The sequence below is a fragment of the Carlito syrichta genome, unplaced genomic scaffold, assembly GCF_000164805.1.
Source record: "Carlito syrichta isolate Samal-C Ts95f unplaced genomic scaffold, Tarsius_syrichta-2.0.1 Scaffold304764, whole genome shotgun sequence".
Classification (NCBI taxonomy): Eukaryota; Metazoa; Chordata; class Mammalia; order Primates; family Tarsiidae; genus Carlito; species Carlito syrichta.
Genome location: NW_007248860.1, coordinates 351,018 through 372,164, shown reverse-complemented (window position 1 = coordinate 372,164; position 21,147 = coordinate 351,018). Strand labels below are relative to the sequence as shown.

Genomic DNA, 21,147 nt, shown 5'->3' with positions numbered 1-21,147 from the left:
CACTTTGGAGCACTGCCTCCGTATGTCCATTTTTTAGTGCTATACAAAGTTCTTCCATGTTGATTTACAAAACTAGGAGTTTTTAGGTTGCTCAAATTAGTGGAAGGTTGAAATAAAATAGCTTGTTGTGTTCCATAATAATTTTTTTTTTTTTTTGAGTTGGAGACTCCCGGCCACCGCAGCCTCGACCTGCTGGGTTCTGGCGATCCTTCTGCCTCAGCCTTCTGAATAGCCGGAATTATAGGCACGCGCTACCACACCCGGCTAATTTTTTGATTTATTGTAGAGATGAGGTCTCGCCTGCCCAGGCGGGTCTCGAACCCACGGGCTCAGGCAATCCACTCACTTCAGCCTCCCAAAGGCGCGGGATTACAGTCTGAGCCACCAAGCCCGGCTCACAATAATTTTTTTAATATGATAATACAATTGCTAAAACCTTAGTAGACTGTACAATTTAGAGAATGGTCAGTTCTAGTATGAGTATTAGAATATTTATAAAAGAAATGAAGATTTGTCACTTTCATTTCATATAGTGGAATACATTTATGACTAACAATATTCTAAGTGAGGTCAAGTGAGGATTGCCATGATTTGTAATTGGAGTCTTCTTTCACCCTGCCCTAATGATGTCAGCCTCTTCTTCCCTTGTAATTGCATTGTGTGTATGTAAATTAATTTCTCTTAAGTGCTTTAGAATTTATTCTACTAAGTAGTCTCATTTCAGATCTTGCTTATATTATTTTATTGCTTCTAGCTCCTGTTTCAAACTTCAGGTCTGTTTCTGTCTCCTTGATGATAATTTTATAAAATAAACCTCAAACTGAAAAGGTTGTACTGTAATTCCATAATCTGGAGAAAAGGAAGTATAATAGTTCATGTGGTTGTGATGAAATGTAAAGGTGGAAGTGTTTATTTCTTTATAGACACATGTTGGGCTTGAAGTATTAATCTTCAATTAATAAAATTTCTTAAGGAAATTGATCTCCAAAATGCAAGATGATTATACGCCCAGAAACCAATTGGATGTTGGTTCAGCAAATGAATCAATAAATGTAGTGGTTAGAACTAAATACCACATGTTTGTCCAGGGCTTGCTTACAGAGTCATCATCTTTCCTGATCTATCATGATTAGTAATAGGTTATGGTAAATATAGTCATTCTGTGGTAGCCTTGATTTGCTCTACCTTTGTTGCTCTGAGAATTCAAAAAGTGGATTAATAATATAGTTTGAAAATATTATTTTTTTCCTGAAGATATATTCTACTTAGGTTTAACAGTTTTCGTTTAGAACCTCAAATTATTAAAGGGACTAAAAATGATGATGATGATGATGATAATTTTGTAGTTACATTTTTCACAGGATTCCAAGTAATAACTTTTGATTTTGATAAAGACATATTTGTAAGTGTGGAGACTGTAGGAAATAGGATTTTTGAAAATATAGTGAAAGGAATATATATTAGTATTTGGAACACTGTCAATTTTTCCACCAAGAAATTAAGATTGTTTCTGACTTTATGTTGTAATTGTCCACTCTACACTGAATCCTTGTTATTCAGTATATCAGTATTTTTTCTGAACTTCTGTCTTTCCTAGTAGCCATCTCTCTTGTAAGTGAACGATTGTGGCTACTTTTTAATCCTTATCAACTCTTCCCTCCCACATTGCTATTTATTTAATTGCATTAATTTGATTCAAAGTGTTCTATTTACGTTAAAAAGAAAAAGGAGGTAATATGCACATACACTAATAACTTAGAAAAAATAAGGACCAATATTCTCACAAAATAAAAGAAAATTATGATAATTAATAAAAATACATTTGCTTCCATTTCAGAGGTGACCGGGGGTATTAGTTTATTTCCTAGTTGCCTCTCCTAAGTTTGTCGTGATAGTTAGATCAGATAGATAAGGGACTCAATATAAAGTCTGACACATTATAAGTCCTCAGTAAATGTTATAAATTTTATTTTCATTGTTCTATAATTGAGAATAATTGAGGGAAATTGAAAAAAACAACAAATATAACGACAACCAGGAAAGTAGAATAAACATTTTCTATCGCTTTAAATATGGCTGTGAAAGTATTTTTTCACTAATGCATAAGCATATTTCTTATTTCCTCCTTTCTGGATCTCTATAATGACAGGATAATGTCAGTGAAGCAGTTAATCCTGGTTATCTAGAAATGGAATGAGTGACCCACCTTTGATGTTGACCTTTACAGTCAGATATCACTGTCTGGCTTAGCTATAAAGCAAGAAAGAAATACCAGCATGGGGTTAGTATGGACTGAGTCTCTCCATTACCTTTGTGGATAGCATCAACTCCAGAAACTTCCTTCAGTCCTGTCACCTTTTGAATTCAATGTAATCTTTTATGCCTCCTTCATTCTTCATCTGGAATGAAAGTAGCTCTAGGTGAAATCTAGTACTAGATTCGCTAATTGAAATCTAATACTAGATTGGCTAATCAAGGAAGTCTCCGTATCAAATGCCAGTTGTTATCCATATGCTTCATTTTCTCTTTTATTTATTCTCAATTATAAAACACCAATATAAAATTTATAATATTTATTACGTACTTACTATGTGTTCAACATTACAGCATGTCCTTTACCTATATGGTCTCATGTTCACTACACACTTAGGAAGAACAATTAGGAAATTAAGTCAATACCCATGGTAAGTAGCAACCAGTTAGTGAATACCTGGGGAATACACGCAGTGGCACGATCACGTTGGTCTTGGCTTACAGCAACCTCGACCGCCTCAGAATCCTGAGTAGTTGGGACGACAGGCACGCTACCACATCTCGCAAGTTTTCAATTAATTAATTAATTAATTAGCAGATTTATGTATTTGTAATTGTTTTATAGAGATGAGGTTTTGCTGTGTTGCCCAGGCTGGTCTCAAACTCCTGGGCTCAAGCAATCCACCCATTTCAGCCTCCCAAATTGCTGGGACTATAGGCACTAGCCACTGCACCAGGCTAAAGATTTTTTTAGAAAGAAGAGCAGTTGACTACCTGCTTCATATGCATATATGTAATTTATATAATTATGGTCACTTTTGGGTGCCTGATTCCGATATCAAGCTTGACACCATTGGTTCTGAATGTGCTTGTTCAGAACTTTACCTAGTAGGTCATAAGAACAAGTAACACTAGGTGCTATAAACTGAAAGGACATGATAACCACATTTATCTCTCTGATCTTTAGTGATTAAGATGATAGCTTTCAGGGTCGTCATCTCAATTCTAGAAGTTCATGTGAAATGATCAAAAGAGAGCAAAGTGAAATTTTCTAATAGTAAGAATATTTTATAATAAAAGACTGGTATTATTTAAGTTGAAAGCAACTTATGAGATACTTTCCAATATTTTTAAGAAATATAAAAGTAACATATCTACAATATTGAACAACAGAAACTCTTACCATCAGTAATGATTTCATTTGTTCCATCTGATTTGGCAGTAATTTTATCTCATGGCAATGCTTTTATCACTCATTAAACCTCTGCCTTATAAATAGTTTTATTTGTAACATAACAAACGTGTTAAAATGCTCAAGTTCACATTGTATTTTGAAAGAGATTATTTCTGATACGTGAAAGGAGAGAGGTGATCTATATTGCTTGGTCCTTTCTTAGCCCTCTCTCTGAGATGACTTTCCCGATTTCCCTGGGTTGCCTTAGGAGATTTTTTTTTTCCTTACTGGTCAAATATTGTCTTCTACCTTGTTATGTTGGGTCATAATTGTCTCACCACCATTAGAAGTCATTTAAGGAAAAGGTATACATTTGATTCATGTTTATATCTCTAGGATCCAGCATTGTGACTGGCATTTTTAAGTGCTTAACAAATAATTTGAATGAGTAAGTATGTTTTTAAATAAAGTTTAGCAGAATGTGGTTCTATGAATAATATAGTCCTGGAAATAAAACGGTGTACAGAAATTTAATATTTGGTGGGCCATTGTGTTGGCCTGTGCCCCGAATGAGCATATTTAAGGACTCTATGTCAAGGTCCACTCCACGGAAAGAAACTGCTCATGAGGTATATAACATGAACCTGCCTTCCTTCCTTCCTTTCCTCCTTTTCTTCTTTGAACTCTGGTGTCTCCATACTCCATATTCATGTTAGAAAGGGAAAGAGCCAAGGAAAGTAAGTAAAAAAGAGAGGGGGAGAAACAAAGAATAACATAAAATGAATACATTCATATTTAACTCACTGGACGTGCTAAATGTATGATATGGAAATATTTTACACGTTGGAGAAAGTGATGGTACCAGATTTTCTTTTTTTTTTTTTTTGAGTTGGAGTCTCACTCTGTCGCCCAGACTGGAGTGCAGTGGCCGCTCCCAGCCACCGCAGCCTCAACCTGCTAGGTTCTAGCGATCCTTCCGCCTCAGCCTTCCAAGTAGCTGGAACTACAGGCGCACGCTACCACACCCGGCTAATTTTTGATTTATTATAGAGATGAGGTCTTGAACCCACGGGCTCAGGCAATCCACTCACCTCAGCCTCCCAAAGCGCGGGATTACAGGCTAAGCCACCGAGCCCGGCCAGCACCAGATTTTCTATATATTTGCAATAGCTATACACAATTTCACATTAGAGAGCCGTCCCTGGAGAAAGTGTTATCCGCAAATGAAAAGATGTGGAATGGTTTTGGTGTGTTCAAATATCTTTTACACTTTGTATTCTTGGAAAGAAAAGCTTATAACACGTATCATTTCTTATGCTAGTAATGGCATGATATATTTAATCAGACTGTCCATTTTTAATTTTAGTATCTTTAATAACTAAATATTTTCTCTGAATAATCATCATCAAAGGAGGGAGCGGGTGGGGAACTACTGTTCCAAACCACTGTCTCAAACTTAGCTTTCTTCTTTATGAAAATTTTGGGACAGAAATGCAAACGTATATTGTGACCTCTGACATTCACATAATAAGCTTGCCACTCTTTCTCCTGCGATGCTCTCTCGGTGTTTTGTTTGCTTAATCTTTGCTTCCACCTTGCCTCCTTCAAAACTCGCCCTGTGGCCCTGTCCTTCAGGCACTTACATTCTGCTTTCCAAATTGACTGGCAGCTAATCTTATAAATGAATCCACTCTAATGGCTGCTGATATGATACTGGGACTTTGGGCCAATCCTTCCAGCTAGTTAAGTTGCAACATTTTTTTGAAAGAGGCAGTCTGATAGAGTATGAAAGGATCAGAAAACTGGGGTTGGAGTCTGAGGATCACTACTAATTTTGTAACTTTGAGCACTAACCCAATAAATACGATGGTAAAAAATTATACCTATTCTGTGTGTTTACTTCCTATAACTTACCAAGTACAAAGCATTGTGGGGGCATCTAGAGAGTTGTATGTAGGGAGATAGAATATACTGAATGTGGAAGAAAATGATGAGAATATTAGAGTTAAAAATCGCACTATGGGAATTCAAAGATAGAGATCACCTCTGAACTTCTGACAAGGAGAGATTCTGTGAATTAGAGAAGTGTTCACCACGAGATGGTAGATAGACTTTAAAGAATGAGAAGTTTAAACATAACACTAATGATGGGTATTTCAATAAATATACCACACAGCTGAGACCTTCAAAACACAGCGAGACCGAGTATGTACTGCACCCAAATCACGATGTCGAGGAGTCTGTTTTTGGCAAAATTTTTTCTTGTAATTATACATAACTTAAGAATTTATACAATTCTGAATGCATGCAAGCATTAATCAAAGACCCCAGAATTACAAGTCAGTGACTGTGGTGTTCTTGATCTTTAGGAATTATATTTTTGCAATTATTTCCTGGAGTTAATCATATATTTTCACCTAAGTTAGTTTGGACATAAGAAATAAACAACTTTATGCCACTGTTACAGCCTACAAATTAGATCTTTCCATGGACTAAGGCATTTTCAAACTAAATAAATATATATTGTGCTTATTGAATAGGCCATACAGTAAGAGAATTAAGTGAATGACATAGTTAATGTTTTGATGTTTTTAGTGCACATGTACTTATTTTTCTTAATTTTGAGATCCACATCAGGGCCTCATAAGATATTTAGATATTGTATTAGGTTCACTGGCAGTAGTGTTAGGCATGAACTAAAGCATCTGAGGGTCTATATTCATTGGTGATATGTTAGATTTTTAGTTTCTTTATGGTTCTGTTTTCCACTCTATTTTTAAAACGTTTTAAAAGACATAAATGATACTTGTTATACTTGTTTTCTAATAAAAATTTATAATGAAATGTCACCTTTAGACTAGTTTTCTGGGCATTTCTAGTACGAACTGAGAGTAACTCACAGTGGGCTATTACTTGCCTGGATTAAACTAAAAGCTTTCAAAGTAATGTAATCATTTTCTCCATGTTGTTTATTCATCTGTCAAATCATTCTACCATCCTTTGGTTTCTAATATTGTGACCCAAAAACATCACCTCTCTACTCCCAAATGGAGCCTCATGTAGACTTTTTATTTCTGGTAAAACTAATTCTAATCACAATTGACACCAAACAATATTTATCTGTCATAGCTTGTAAGCATATTTCCTTTCATCTCCAGCTATACCATCTACTCATATTAAAATACATGACTATATCTTAGTTTATTACAGGTGTCAACTAAAACAGTATCTTGGACCTCTACAAACATGTATGAGCGAACATTAAATATATAGCAATAACTTAAGTTCTATTGCAAGTGAATTATCATCTAAATTAATGACTGCAACCTACAAGAAAGCCTGCAGTGTTAACAGACTGCATGTTGATTAAATCATGTTGAATAAAATTTAGAATTATAAGTAACAGTGAGGTCCATTGATGTTCTATCCAGTGTTCCTTAAAAATTATTTTTTCCTATCTTCTCATCAAGCAGGATCTGTGGTTGATTTTTATTCCATTTTTCCTTTGGAGTTTTTCCTCCTAGAGAAATACATGCCTTCTCTGACCAGTACTGTGCATGACTGACCTTTCTATGGCCCTCCTGCTGGTAGACTGAATTTTGGCTACCGCATTCCCCACTGCTGCTTCCTGTGTCTGCTAGCCAAGTCTTCTTACCTCCATAATGATTTTCCCTAGCCATAGCTCCCAAAGCATAACCTCCCTCTGTTTCTCAAGATTTGGATCAGGAAGTGGTATTGGGTAAGCCTGTGACAAGGAGTGTTGTCTAGAGGGTCAGAGAGGGATTCTGGCAGCAAGGAAACACACTGTGCCAGGTTTCTAGAGCAAAAGAGTGTTCACTCCCATCCCTTCCAGCAGATGAAAAGTCTCCAGTGACTGCAGCTCCTCCTTCTAAGGACTTTTCTGAATATTTGCAAGAGCTAGTCACCTTCCAGGTGAATATTTTCAGCCACCTGGGATAAGCTGTTTCTTCCTGTTTCTTTGTTCATGTAAATAGACCACAGAGCAAAGAGTGTAATATGGAAATTCTTTTCTCCCAACTTTGAACATGGTATCTGTATCTAAAACTTATTTTATACATACATATCTAGGCAAAGGTTTTCTAGTCATTTCAAATCACACTGTTGTTTTTTAAAACACTTAGGAGTTTTTCTATTTCATTGCTAATAATATTACTACCACATACTTTTATTTCCTATTTTCTATGTCTCTATATTGAAGACAATAATTGGCAAGTTTCAATGTGCCTTAGGATGGAAAGAGTACCCAATCTCAGAATTAATTCTTAAGGCTAACCAGAATAATAAGGCAAAGGGTTCCTGAGCTTGTAATGTTTGTCAATATTTGGTAGCATATGCATGTAAATGTGCCTCTTAAACAATGCTGTACACATTGATTTCTGTGACTTTTTAGAAACCCCAGCCAAAGGGAGCATTTTGCATCCCTGAGAAATGTGATGATTTTACTCTAGGATTTAGATAATTCCACTGTCTTGTTTTAGAGTTTTTAGGTTCTGAATTCATCGCATGAAAAGGGAATGTTTCTATTTTGCCACCACCATTATGTTATCTTTTCCAGTGCAATTACAAGCTAATTCAGGGCTCTTTGTGTTAGACTAATAGCTTCTGATTCACTGCTGTCACCCAGTACCTCTTCATGCACTTTTAATACCATCTACAGTGCTCCCAGCACTTACCTAGGGTGAACATTTTCTGTTAGTAGAGACTCATCTTTGGCAAATCATTAATGGAACATCAAAAAGATCCCATCTGTTAGAGTTACATATGGCTAAGATCAGAATTATCAAATATCTCATTTTTTCTTTATTCTCTTTTTCTTTTTTTCCTTTCTTATCCACACAATAAATGTAGTTGTCAGCAGGATAAGTTCATGTGCCGGATAAGGTCACAATTTCATTTAGTGACAACTTCCAACAGTAGGAACTTACAAGGTTCGATTTATTAAAGAGTCAGAAAGGATAAGATCACTGCATGGCTAGCCTGATTTATCAGGGTTTGACTGGAGTACTTGAATAGGGAGTATCGTATTTCAAGTTTATGTTCAAAACTGTAGTTTAGTGTGTGTTGTGACTGTATGACTCAAACATTGAGAAGGAAAATTAGAAAAGGTATCTCTATAAGGCGATTTGTAGCCACCAGCCAAGAACTATCACTTCCTGAGCCCAACTATGCTTAGAGATGGATCAATATAGCACAATGAAAGTGGTGCTATTTGTCTTAAAAATGCAGATGAAACTTGTAGTTATTAAGGCCTAAGGAAACACACACAGTGGCAAGACTGCAGTTTGGCTGTGAAGATAATCAGCAGTGAAATGATCTAACCCTCTTCTGTATCTGGAAGGCAGCTGTCAAATGGTTAAGACATAAAATCGCAAGAGCTCTGCCACACTTCAGCCACCTTGGCTGACTTTGAAAATGTTTCGAGATTTTTAGAATCTTTGAGCGCTTTTTGAACTCAGCATGACTTCGGGGCTGTCCATATTTGATACCATGATGTATAATGTCTTCCAACCATGAAGAAAATATAAATATGGGTTCTGATGCTATAGTCCTCTGCTGTATTACAGTCTGATAAACATTATGAGCTAATTCATGTGGTCTGCTTTAAAATTTGGTTATATATTTTAAACCAAGTTCAAACCAATCCAAAGTTTATTTTCAGCAAATGAAATGCAATCTTCTATCGTCTCATTTACTTACAGCCATGGCCTTCTATGAAACCTAAGTCTGGAGTTAAGGGGTGTTCTGTAAATACCTAATATGTTTATGTCATCAGCCTTATACTGAATTCGGCTGGAGAATGATTGCTGATAACTGTTTTAAAAGGCTCACATCTTTCCCTTCCTTTTTGGTGTGCTACTATGTTCATATCCTTTTCTTTCTAAAGAGGTATCAAAAGGACCATCTTTTTCTTAAATAATACAGTATTTTGATAGTACGTCCACTGAAAAGAGATTTGAGGACATCTCTGGTGATTTTTAGTATTTCTTTCCACCAGTGAATTTCTTTTATTAGGCCAGAAAGTGGGTTGATACTTTAAAAGCTGTGGGATGTTTAGTAGTGATTTCTGACTTAGGGCTTTTTTTTTTTTAAGTGCAGCTATCATAAGTCTTTGAGTAATCACAGACTTTTAAAAGTATGCATTATCAAGAAGATAAGAGAAACAGCCCTGAGCACTAACAATATTATCTTTTACCAAAATTGATTAGTCCGTCCTATGTGTCTCAAATATTTTCTGTGAACTTACCCAGCATGTTAAAAAAAAGAAGGCTTCTTTTTGAAGAATAGCTACAAAAATATGAACTGGGCAGAGAAGAGAAATCTTTATTTTCCGTCCTGCCCCATATTTTAAAGATGAGGTAATGCATGTGAGTATAGCACATAAAAGGTTGAATAAATGAAGTGCATGATTGTCGTAATACAAAGAGAAGAAATATGGTAAGACAATTTTCTTTTGTCTCTAAAAAATCAACTTCAACTATACTAAAATTGAGATACATTAAATTATAAACATCTTCACCCAACATGTTTAATTTGTATTTTGGAAATACCACATGTAACAAACTATATTAATTGGCAGAAGATACACAGAAATTTTTTGAAAATCTATAGATCAAGATGTTTATTATTCCTGTTGAGGTAAATTAAGTTATCAAGGGGAAACCACTAGGGAATAATTAAACGCAAAACTGTGTGGTATTGGACTATAAATGCAATGGGAATATGGGAAGGAAATAATGAGAAAACTCAGTCTGCTCTGGAATTCAGAGAAACTTCATGAGGGAGAATAGGTTTGGGCATGATCTTACATTAATAGGATCTATTAAGGCAGGCAGGGAAGTATGTGTCTGGCAGAGAGCAGGAACAATTCTAAGAAAGGAGTGGAGGATAAGCTGGAGATCAAGAGGAATGGATGATGAAGAGGAGTTTTTGACTGGGGAGAAGAAGGCATTCTGTAGAGCAGTATGACACAAAAGTTAGGTAGACACTGCTGGGCAGCATGTAGTGGTATTAAAATTCAGGCAGGCCAGGCTTGGTGGCTCAGCCTGTAATTCCAGCACTTTGGGAGGCTGAGATAAGTAGATTGTCCAAACCCATAGGGTTGAGACCAGCCCGGGCAACTTGGCGAGACTTTGTCTCTACAATAAATCAAAAATTAACTGGGCATGGTAGCATGAACCTGTAGTTCTGGCTACTTAGAAGGCTGAGGCGGAAGGGTCACTGGAGCCCAGCAGGTCGATGCTGGGGTGGCCATGAGCATGCCATTGCACTTCAGCCTGGGCGTCGGAGTAAGACTTCAACTCAAAATAAAATAAAATAAAGTAAAATAAAATGAAATAAAATAAAATCCAGGCAGACATGTTCTTTTTGGGATGGCCAAAAAGGAGATGGTGAAAGAATTTGCACAAGTGGGTGACATGTTGACAGTGGAGATTCAATAAGGGATTTGGAACTTAAATTGGAACTGTGGAGTGTATTAAACCTGGTTGGCTATCTACATCTGAGATGATAAAAACTTGAGAAATGATGATAAGAAGGGTGACCAGGAGAGATTGGAAAAAAAGGGTAAGTCATGGTATGGGGAGTGATTTGGAAAAAAGTGACCACAGACACTGGCGAATGGTTGGATATGATGATGAAAGTATAAGGACATGCTCTTATGTTGCTTCAATTTCTTTTTGGTGAAATAGTAAATATTTATTAGGTATTTTGCATATGTTATCTGAGTTAATCCTCCCCACGACTATTTGAGAAAGATATTGTAATTCCTACTTTGCATGCAGAAACTGAAGCTCAAAGGGTTAAGTAGCTTGCTCAGGGTCACATAGCTTATTCCACTTACTCTTCTCCCATTCAGCTTTGAACCCATTCCAGTGTGTGTTCTGGCCTCTTATTTGACAAGCCTCCTTTCACTCCAAATATCTGTGCTCTCTACCTCTTCCAAAGAATTTTCCAGTTCTTTTCTTACTTTCACACATTTTTAGGTTCCTTAATTGATTTCCCCCCATCCTTCAAATTTGCAGTTAACCCCCTAAGCTGCTATGGTACTATCTTCAGTTTCTTTTCTGTGTCTCTTACCACTTCTCCTAAGGTTTCCATCACTCTGCCTTTTGGTAATCCTTGGAACACTGTCCTAGGTCTTTTTATTTCATCATGATTCAATCTTTTCTAGATCATCAATCCTGTGGTTTCTATTATCATATACAAGTTGTGTAAATGTCACAATTTATCACTCTAGTTAAGACCTTGCTTCAGAGTCCCAGGCCTGTTCCTGCCCACTTAAAATCACCCATTCTTTTTCTTATACCCACTTCAATATCAAACTTACCAAATTATAACTTCTCACTTTACTCATAATCCTTGTTATGTTTTTGTTGTTGTTTTGTTTTCTTATTCCCTATCTCAATAAATACATGTCCATTGGCCTATATGCCCAAGTGAGATATCTCTATATCATTCTTATATTCTTCCCTCCCTAACTCTTGAAATCTAAACAACCTCGCATTTCTATGGCCTTTACTTCTGAAGCCATATGAATTCCATTTCCTGCAATTCATCCAGATCCAGACTGGTTTTGTTTGTTGCTTTATTTTGGGGCCTAACACATTGATAGTTAGTAGATGACCAATAGATATTATTAGAATAAATGAATGAATAATTAATGGAGCATAGCGGGCTAAGTAAATCACATAAGAATTGTAGTCTCTAATCTTCTCAAATCAAACATCTATTTTTATGATAAGCTGGTTCAATTACATGTCTTGGACCCACCAAGCCAGTGCTCTTTCCACCTCTCATAATGTATCTTCTCTGGGGAAACAAAACCATATCGTGGATCACCAGAACTGGAAAACACCATACCAAGTTGGGACTGAGTACAAATCCCTCTGTTAACCACAACAAATTGGACTCAGAAAAGTCAGGAAAGATAAAACTTATTCAAGGCTTTTCAGCTGGTTATTGAACAGAGTTGGGGCTAAAAATGAATCTTCTTACTTTTAGTGCAATAATGTTTCCTCTATTACATGACACATTAATTTTTGAAAAAAATTAAAATATCATTCTCTTAAGCAACATGCAAGTCAAATATAATTACCATTTATACAGTGTTTTATCTATCATTAACCTTTGTAGCCTTGGTAGTATATACATGCTAATTATGTGTACTATGCTTGTAGATTTTTATAAACACTATGGTGAATAAGTGAGTATTTGTATTTAACTACTTCAGCAATGAAAAGGATGTCCTTAAGTCTTGAAATAGCCTCTTGGCAAGCAAGAGAAGAGACCAGGGTATGCCTGCTTGTCTAGTGAAGTTGAAAAGATTGACTTGATAGCTTGAACAGTTACTGGACTTTCTGTTGGGGCCATCTTTAAGAGCTAATAAAAGCATTTTTGGTCTGCTTAAAATTTTAATGCATAGTCAAAGACACCTCAAAAACTTTGGAGATATTTGCATATCACTTTATGATCTGCCCTAAGTTTGTAGTTCTTAATCCATTAAAAGACAGAGCTGCTTGTAAATCCACAGGTATAGATAAGGAGTCACTTTTTGACTGAGTCTGAGCCCTTTTCAAATGAAATATGTCAGTAGCAGAAAGAGGATGAATTACTTTTTTTAAAGGGTTTTCATAGATTCACATGATCCCTCTGGCATCACTTAAATGTGACATGACTTTTTTTTTTTTTTCGTGTGTAAAATTAACCAAATTAATTGCACATCTTCTTTAGATACAAAAGGAAATTTTAAGTGTTGTGTAGCAGAGGGATGAAATTATTTTATCTTTAAATCATAAACTTTAAGTAAGTTTATTAAAATGTAAGTATGGTTGACAAAATACTGAGAATGCCTATCCAGGGGAACTTAATCAGTTTATTTTGAAACAGAAAAATTATCATAAAGATTTGAAGAACTGCATTATTGCACATGAATATGAATACATTGAGGGACTTACTTCCACTGATTCATTTTTGACATCATAGCAGATTGTTCACTATCCTTGTGCTCTGTCTTTGAGGATGTTTCTATACAAGTTCTCTAATTCCAATACATTAATCAAAAAGACTGTACAAGGATGAAGAACATTTTCAGAGGAAAATCTCATAAATGGGTTTGTTATTACACATACAGAAAACAAAGTATTATCTTTCCTGGTCTCAGAATAAGCTTCAGGGTTTGGTACTTAAGCATTAATATGTCATTTAATGTAAATATTCTATTTATAAAAGTCTCAAATCTTTCTATGCTCATTTGCCTCACTGCTGAGCATCTTTAGCTATTGATACACCAGCATGGGGGGAAAAAAGGAGAGTGTGTGTCTATCTTAATTTAATTAAGTGTTTCCATTCTCAATGTGTTTTACAAGTAGTAAAGTGAGTATGAGAAGGGAGAGTTTACATTTTTGATTCTGAACATAGAATTGTTACGAACACTGCATCCTTATTGTTCTGATACAGATAAATATATATTTTATAATGGACAAACTTTAACCATTATGCAATATTTTAGTTGATTGTGGTTTGTATATTTTAATTTTGATTTTCAGGATAAGCAATAGTAAAATCATGAAAAATATTGTTTGGTAATTTAGCTATTAAAATTTACAAATATGGGGAAATAAATATATAATTGAACTCAGATTGATCGTGTTTCTTTTTAAAATCTTAAGATTGAATATACATTTGTAAAAATCTGTAAAAAGAGTGATTGTGACAATTTCATGATATGTTACCTGCCATGGCTTACATGTCACTTAGAAAATGTAAATACGTGATACATTCTATTCTATTTCAAATTTTCCTCAGTTTCTTAGTCTATACACATTTTTATTACTGTTTCTTCTTATTCCTTTCATTCTCATGTTTGCTGCTGAGTAGCCTGAAAAGAAATGTTATCACAAAATAATAAATTGCATTATTGAGATATTTTAAAATATAAAATATTTAATATACTGATATGGCATGATAATATTGCCAAGGCATACTATTATAAATTTAATTATATAAAGAGTGGCTACAGTTCCTGGTTGTAATTTTTTTCTGTTTATCCCAAACAATGTTTATGCTGTTGGCCATTGTTTATAGTTTTGAGGCCATCTTTATTTTTAGAGTCATCTATTAACTTATTTCTGAAGCAGACATTTAATGAATTTCTATTTTATACAAGTGTGTTATTATTTTTACTTCTTGTTTTCCTTTCATGACTCAAAAATATTACTCTGAAGGGAATGAAAGAAAGAAAACCTTTCAAAACTGACTGTTTCTTAAACATTTTTGCCCAAACCCTTTTGGTAATCCAAAATACTAAATAGAAAAACAAGTAAAAACTCTGTTAACATTTTTTTAAATAAAAATATGCATCACTACTTATTGTACATGTAGTTGTTTTATCAATGGAAATAAGTAGTAATTTCAGAAAACTATCAAGTACTTTAAAACTCTCCAGATATTGTTCTGTAAGAGTCTTGAATAAATATAAGAAATTGAACCCAAAGTTATTGTCCTAATGTTTCTTGTCTGTCTGTTTTGGCATTGGACCAATGCTTTTTGAGAAAGTATTGTATCTGGTTCTTGAAGACATACTAAAAAGAATTGACTCCAGTAGATGATGCGTGTGAAAAGGTGGAAGAAAGAAATTGGACTAAATTTGAAAACAATTGTGAGGCAACTTTTATTTTCCTCTCAGGATAACAAGATGAGTTGTTTTTCAGAGAAGCATAATTAATTCTCTTTATATGAATCCTGAGAATATTGTGTGTGTAAAGCAAACACAAAAAGAAGTGGCTATTGTTAAGGCACAAGTGAAAGTATTCTTAACACTTCTGTTTTTATTGTCTGCAGGAGAGCTGGAGGTGTTTCAGAAAGATGGGGAACGAAAAATTCAGAGCCGGCAGCAACTTCCAGTGGGAACAACCTGGGGGCCGTTTGCTGGGAAGATGGACTTGAATAATAATTCCTTGGTATGTGGACGTTCTGAGATGATTGACTCTTAACATATTGTCATAGCTCAGAAATTATTTCTGCTTGCTTCCTAATGAAGTCACTAAAAATAACAGTTTGTTTTTGCTTTTTCATGGATCTCAAAACTGGATATTTTCCAAGTGGTTTGTCTCTAACAGTGAAATATGCAGAATTTAGAAGGAAACAGGTTACTCATGCTAAATGTTTGGCTAGTAAGGTAATTTATAAGGTTATTGCTTTATCTGCTTAGCCAGGCTAGGGCTGTTCACATTTAATAGTATGTTCAATTGCATTTATTTTTAAGATGACACAAATTAATTGTCATAATTTGTAGGTTTACATGAAGAACAAGAAATAAACAACTTTGTTATTCCTTACTAATACTGTTTGCACCTTTAATGGCAGGGACGAATGATTAGCATTGTAATTTTTGCTGTTAAATTTTTTGTAAAGGTTCTGAAATAAGAAAGACTACTGCTTTGTACGATTATAGGGATAATTGATTAATTAGATGTTTTTAAAAGCAATGGAAAGGTGGGTAGTTTGGTTATTTAAACTTTAATTCTTCATTGGATGGATTTGTTTTTTACTGTTGCTGTAACAAATAGCTACAAACTTTGTGGCTTAAAACAATACAGATTTATTATCTTGCAGTTCTAGAGGTCAGAAGTTTAAAATGGGTCTTGCTGGGTTAAAATCAAGGTGTCTGCATGGCTGTGTTACTTTCTGGAGACTCTAGGGGATAATCTGTTTCACTTTTTCTGCCTCTCAAGTCTGTTCACAACCCTTGGCTCATGGCCCCATCCATCTTGGAAGCCAGCAGCGGCTGATTATTTCTCACCTCCACATACTGACTCTGACTCCACTGCCTTGTTCTTCCACGTTTCAGGATGCTTATGTTACATTGGGTTCACCTGGGTATCTAGGCTAATTTTTCTATTTTAATGTCAGTTGATTAATACCTTTGAGTTTATTTGCTTCCTTGATTTTCCTTTGCCATGAAAAGTCGTATTTACAAGTACGAGCAATGAATATGGGGACATCTTTTCTGACTACTGCATGGGGATAAAAAGAAGTAGCTGAAAGCATCCCTATTATAAATTATGATACAAATGATAAAACTTGGGAAGAAAAAATGCTTCATGTAACTTAGAAGATCCAGATGTTTTACAAGTATTTATTTCAATGAAAGTTCTTCTCCCTAAATGTAGGAAGAGTCTCATGAATGTTAAATGACTCAGACAACACTATGGGGACATAAAAACTCCTAGAGGGGTTGTAACAAATGTATTGGGTTCAGCAACATTGCATTTCTTCTTTAGTTTAGTACATGAAAAAAATCCCTCTTCAGCTTATTACATGAAAAAAACTGATATGTGCAGATCTCTGTTTATTCAGTGCCGTGTGGATGTGGCAGAGGTTATTGGTTTAACTAAAAGTAATGATTGGAGACCAGGTGCGGTGGCTCGCGCCTATAATCCCAGCACTTTGGGAGGCATAGGCGAGAGGATTTCCTGAGGTCAGGGGTTCGACACCAGCCTGGGCAACATGGCGAAACCTCCTCTCTACAATAAATTAAAAAAAAAAATCAGCTAGTATAGTGGCCCACGCCTATGGTTTCAGCTACTTGGAAGACTGAGGCTGAAGGATCACCTGAGCCCAGCAGGTCGAGGCTGCAGTGGCCGTGAGCATGCCACTGCAGTCTAGCCTGGTCAACAGGGTGAGACTCCAACTCAAATAAATAAATAAATAAATAAATAAATAAATAATGATTGGAATAAATAGGAAATATTTGTCATCAAACTTTTAAACAATGTGTGAGATTCTAGGGATATGTTTTTTACTTTCTAAGTTCATATATTTATCCATAAAAGGATGAAGTGGGAGATTTCACATGTATTAAGGACCAAGAAAATTCATTTTATAGTTTAGGCTAAATAGTTCTAGTCTGGGAAATGTGCTATACATGAACCAGTACAGCTACCTCAAGAAGGGTTTGAAATGTAGCCCACAAACACTGCAGTTCTTAGTTTGTTGAATTGTATTAAAAGACTGTTTTATTGATTTCTGTCAGAGAACAGTATTAACTATGCTGATTTCTCAAGGTAATGAATGGACAGAAAGGCAAGGGAAATATTCTGTAAATATCAAAAGTTGAGTTAAATGCTATTCTAAACCCATTTTGGGGTTTTTATTTGTTCTCTAGAACTGCTTAAAAATCATTTTATGCTCTACGATTCTTATTTATCATTGTGTATTAGACATCAACAAAACCTTTAGTTATTTATATTTCTTCCATTGTGTAGTGCCAGACAAGTGGCACCTGTACTTGATGTAAGAGAAAATGAACATTTTTCTGTTTACTATATCAAAATGTCTATATTAAAATGCAATTTTGATTATTTTTTATATCATTATATGGATATACACCAAGTAGTCATTTTTATATGCTAAATTGTGATAGATTAAAAAATATATCTCTCAAAATAAATTTGAGTTTAATTTTTCACTAAGTTAATTCCTGATTTTTTTATACAGATGGCATCATTTTGTTGTTTTATTACTCCTATGCCACTCTAAAGCTATTTTATGCCATATTTAATATTTTAAAGGAGTCAATATATAGACATAACTTTTTATAATTGTTGATTGTTATTTAAGACATAATATTCTTTAGGGTCTCAAAATCAGGTAATGAGCAGTAATTCCATGTAGAAAACAATCTTAACACCTTAGTTTTTGTCTTTTGTCTAAGGATTTAAATATCTAATTATATTATTTCTCTGAAATTAGAATTTTTCTCTAATTTAAAATTTAGTTTCTTAACTAAAATACATTTTTAAAATATTTTTCTTTTGAAATAATATACTTTTTCAGAATTTACTTCTGATTTTATGTCATTAAATACAACTAGTACTACTATTTTTACTACTGCTACTACTGTGCAACAAATTGACTAATGTATTATGACTTCATACATATTTCAAAACATTATGTTTTGGAAATAGATTAGCTCATTTAATTTTACAAAAAGACCCTGTAAATTTGGTTATATTATTAGTCATATTTTATAGATGGAAAAATAAAAGCTCTGGCTTTTTACTTCAGAATCTTCATTTTTAAAGACTATGCCATATTGCCTTCTCAGTATAACATTTGTAACATGATTTGAGCATCATAAAATTATTGGGAATTTCTTTACATGGATTCTAATTTATAAAGTCTCTTGAAGAAAATCAGCAAAGTTTAGAGATGCATCTTTTTTTTCCCTTGGGCAAAATATTTACTATAATACGTAGAGTATTTGAGCAGTTCGGAGTTAATTCAAAGAATTCTCCAATTTATTATCTCTTTATAATGTGCACAATACTTCAATATGTATTTTATATCATGAAGATAAATGTTTCTTATAATAATAAAATTATATAGTCTACTAACCCTTCCTTACCCAAACTTGAGTCAAATTTGGATTAGAACACTCTCTCAAATTGCTTATTCACCAACCAATTTAATGTTACTCTTCTCAAACTCATGGTGTTGGCTCAGGAGATTCAGCACACTAATTAATCCAATACAGTAATTAATTGAGTCACCATGGCAGATGTCAAATCCTCTTTATATCTTTCAAGTCCCCATCTTGAAGTACATTAGCAATATGCCACCTTCTGCAGGAAGCCTTTGCAGACCAGGCATTTGGATATATATAGAGAGAACATTTCAAGAAATACAGTCTGTATAGAAACACCAAACAAATTGATTTGGCAAAAAAATTGCTCTTGGAGTTTTCTCACACATTGAAATGGAGTGTTTTTTGCCCATACCTTATTATCTTAGATCCTTACTTCATGCTTTAAAAGTTCAATAATAGCAGCAGCAGCATAGAAAATCCTTTCATTGAACAGATATTGATCAAAGTGCTTTTCATGTCTTATAAATGGTTCTTACACTAGTGTGAGAGAAGTTAATATTTATTTTCTTTGTTACAGAGGAGGAAACTGCTACTTAGGGAAGATAAATAACTAGCTCAAGGTCAGTGTAATCTGATTTCAGAACCTTGGTGCAATCTTAGAAATGTTGTCTGTACTATGAGAAGAATAATACTGATTATAGAAATGAGATAGCATATGGGAGTTATCAACAAATTTCAACCACTATGATGAGTCACTGATTGACATCTATCAAGTTTAAAGCAGAAAAGAGACTCCTTAAATAAGTAACATTATAGACTTTGATGTTTGGGGATTTTATATGCCCATATTTGGCTATTTGCCAATGGTTCTGTCTTAGGATTCTCCAGAGAAATAGAACAGGATGTATATGTGTATAGGAAAAGATTTATTATAAGGAGCTGGCTCATGCAATTATGGGGGTTGACAAGTCCAAAATCTGCAGTATGGACTGTCAGTTTAGAGACTGGGAAGAGTCTGTGATACAGATGAAGTCTGAAGGCAATCTCTTGGATAATTCCCTCTTGCCTCAGAAGCCAGGTTTTTTGTTTTGTTTTTTGTTTTTAATCTTTTCAGGACTTTGGATGACTAATTCACTGATTTAAATGTGAATTTCTTTAAAAAATACTCTCTGAGTCAACACATAAAATTGACCATCACAGGCTCCAAAGATCTGCAATATGTTGTAAGTTCCTGGTTTTTTAGGTACAGCCTTATACCCCTGAAAGAACTGTTAGCTAGCGAGTGAGTCCAGTCTTCTATCCAACATCCTACCTCCAGTTTGAAGAATAACTCACATTAAATGCTGTCTTGATAGCACAAACTTGGAGTTTAAGTTTTGCCATTTTACTCATTGAAACAATTAACAGACTATTGACAAGGAAGACATTTTAAAACAACCTTAAGTTCTGATTAATATCTGCTTTAGATGTGTTTTAGAATTTCTAAATGTATATGCTGTGCCTTTGAAATTTTTGTTCGCATATTCTCCTAAGGACAAATATCCTTGTAATAAACTAAATTTCAGCTGTGGTAGCACATCGTAGTGACTAATAAGTATCAAACAACAATGATTGCTTAGAAGTTTGGGTCTCTGAAATTTTAGTGGCATTTGCCCTCTCTTGCTTTTGTATATATCAACTGTGAGTAGCTAACTAGTCTGAGTGGATTCAGTCAACTGCTGGAATCATGCAACATGTATACTTAATTAAATAGAAGGCCCCAAATTACTTACAATATAGTAAGTAAACTCATCATAACCTGTTAAATTCAGCAAACGATATTTGACAGAGAAATTTCATTTTATTCTGTTCAATCAGAACAGAACCTTGTATTAATTTCCCACAGGGTATTTGTGACATTGAACTCTTCAAATATGAAATTCACATATAAAGGGTCCTAGAGACATTGACCTAATAATGAAATAATGCATGCATTAAACTGCATCTTAAAAGTTTAAGATATTTATCTTCATAGAAATGTGGTTGAGGGAAGAATCAGAGATTCCTGATCCACATCATTATAATTAGAATTATTAATTGCCTCAATTTTTCCCTTTTCAGTTTCATCTCTTCTAGTAATCATCTTTGATTTTAATCATTGCTACAGTTTTCAAGCTTCATGCTGTACATACCCTGTAGCAAACATATCTCTAGCCATGTAACAAACATATCTCTACCCATATGTCTCCAGCATTCGCCTGTATAGCCAAGGGCTGTTTAATGGACACATCTGTGATTTTTCTACCTGAGGATATTTTTCCTGCTTTAGGAGCAAACTCACTGTAAGCTGCGC

The 21,147-nt window shown here is 34.6% G+C and overlaps 1 protein-coding gene across 1 annotated transcript in view; it reads left to right on the top strand.

The window, feature by feature from the left end:
* Positions 1-21,147, top strand: part of ZFPM2 (zinc finger protein, FOG family member 2) — a 460,753-nt gene that overhangs the window by 210,969 nt on the left and 228,637 nt on the right. Inside the window, exon 4 of the mRNA XM_008060894.2 lies at positions 15,287-15,405. Coding sequence (XP_008059085.2) covers positions 15,287-15,405 — 119 coding nt within the window. The remainder of the gene's footprint in view (positions 1-15,286; positions 15,406-21,147) is intronic.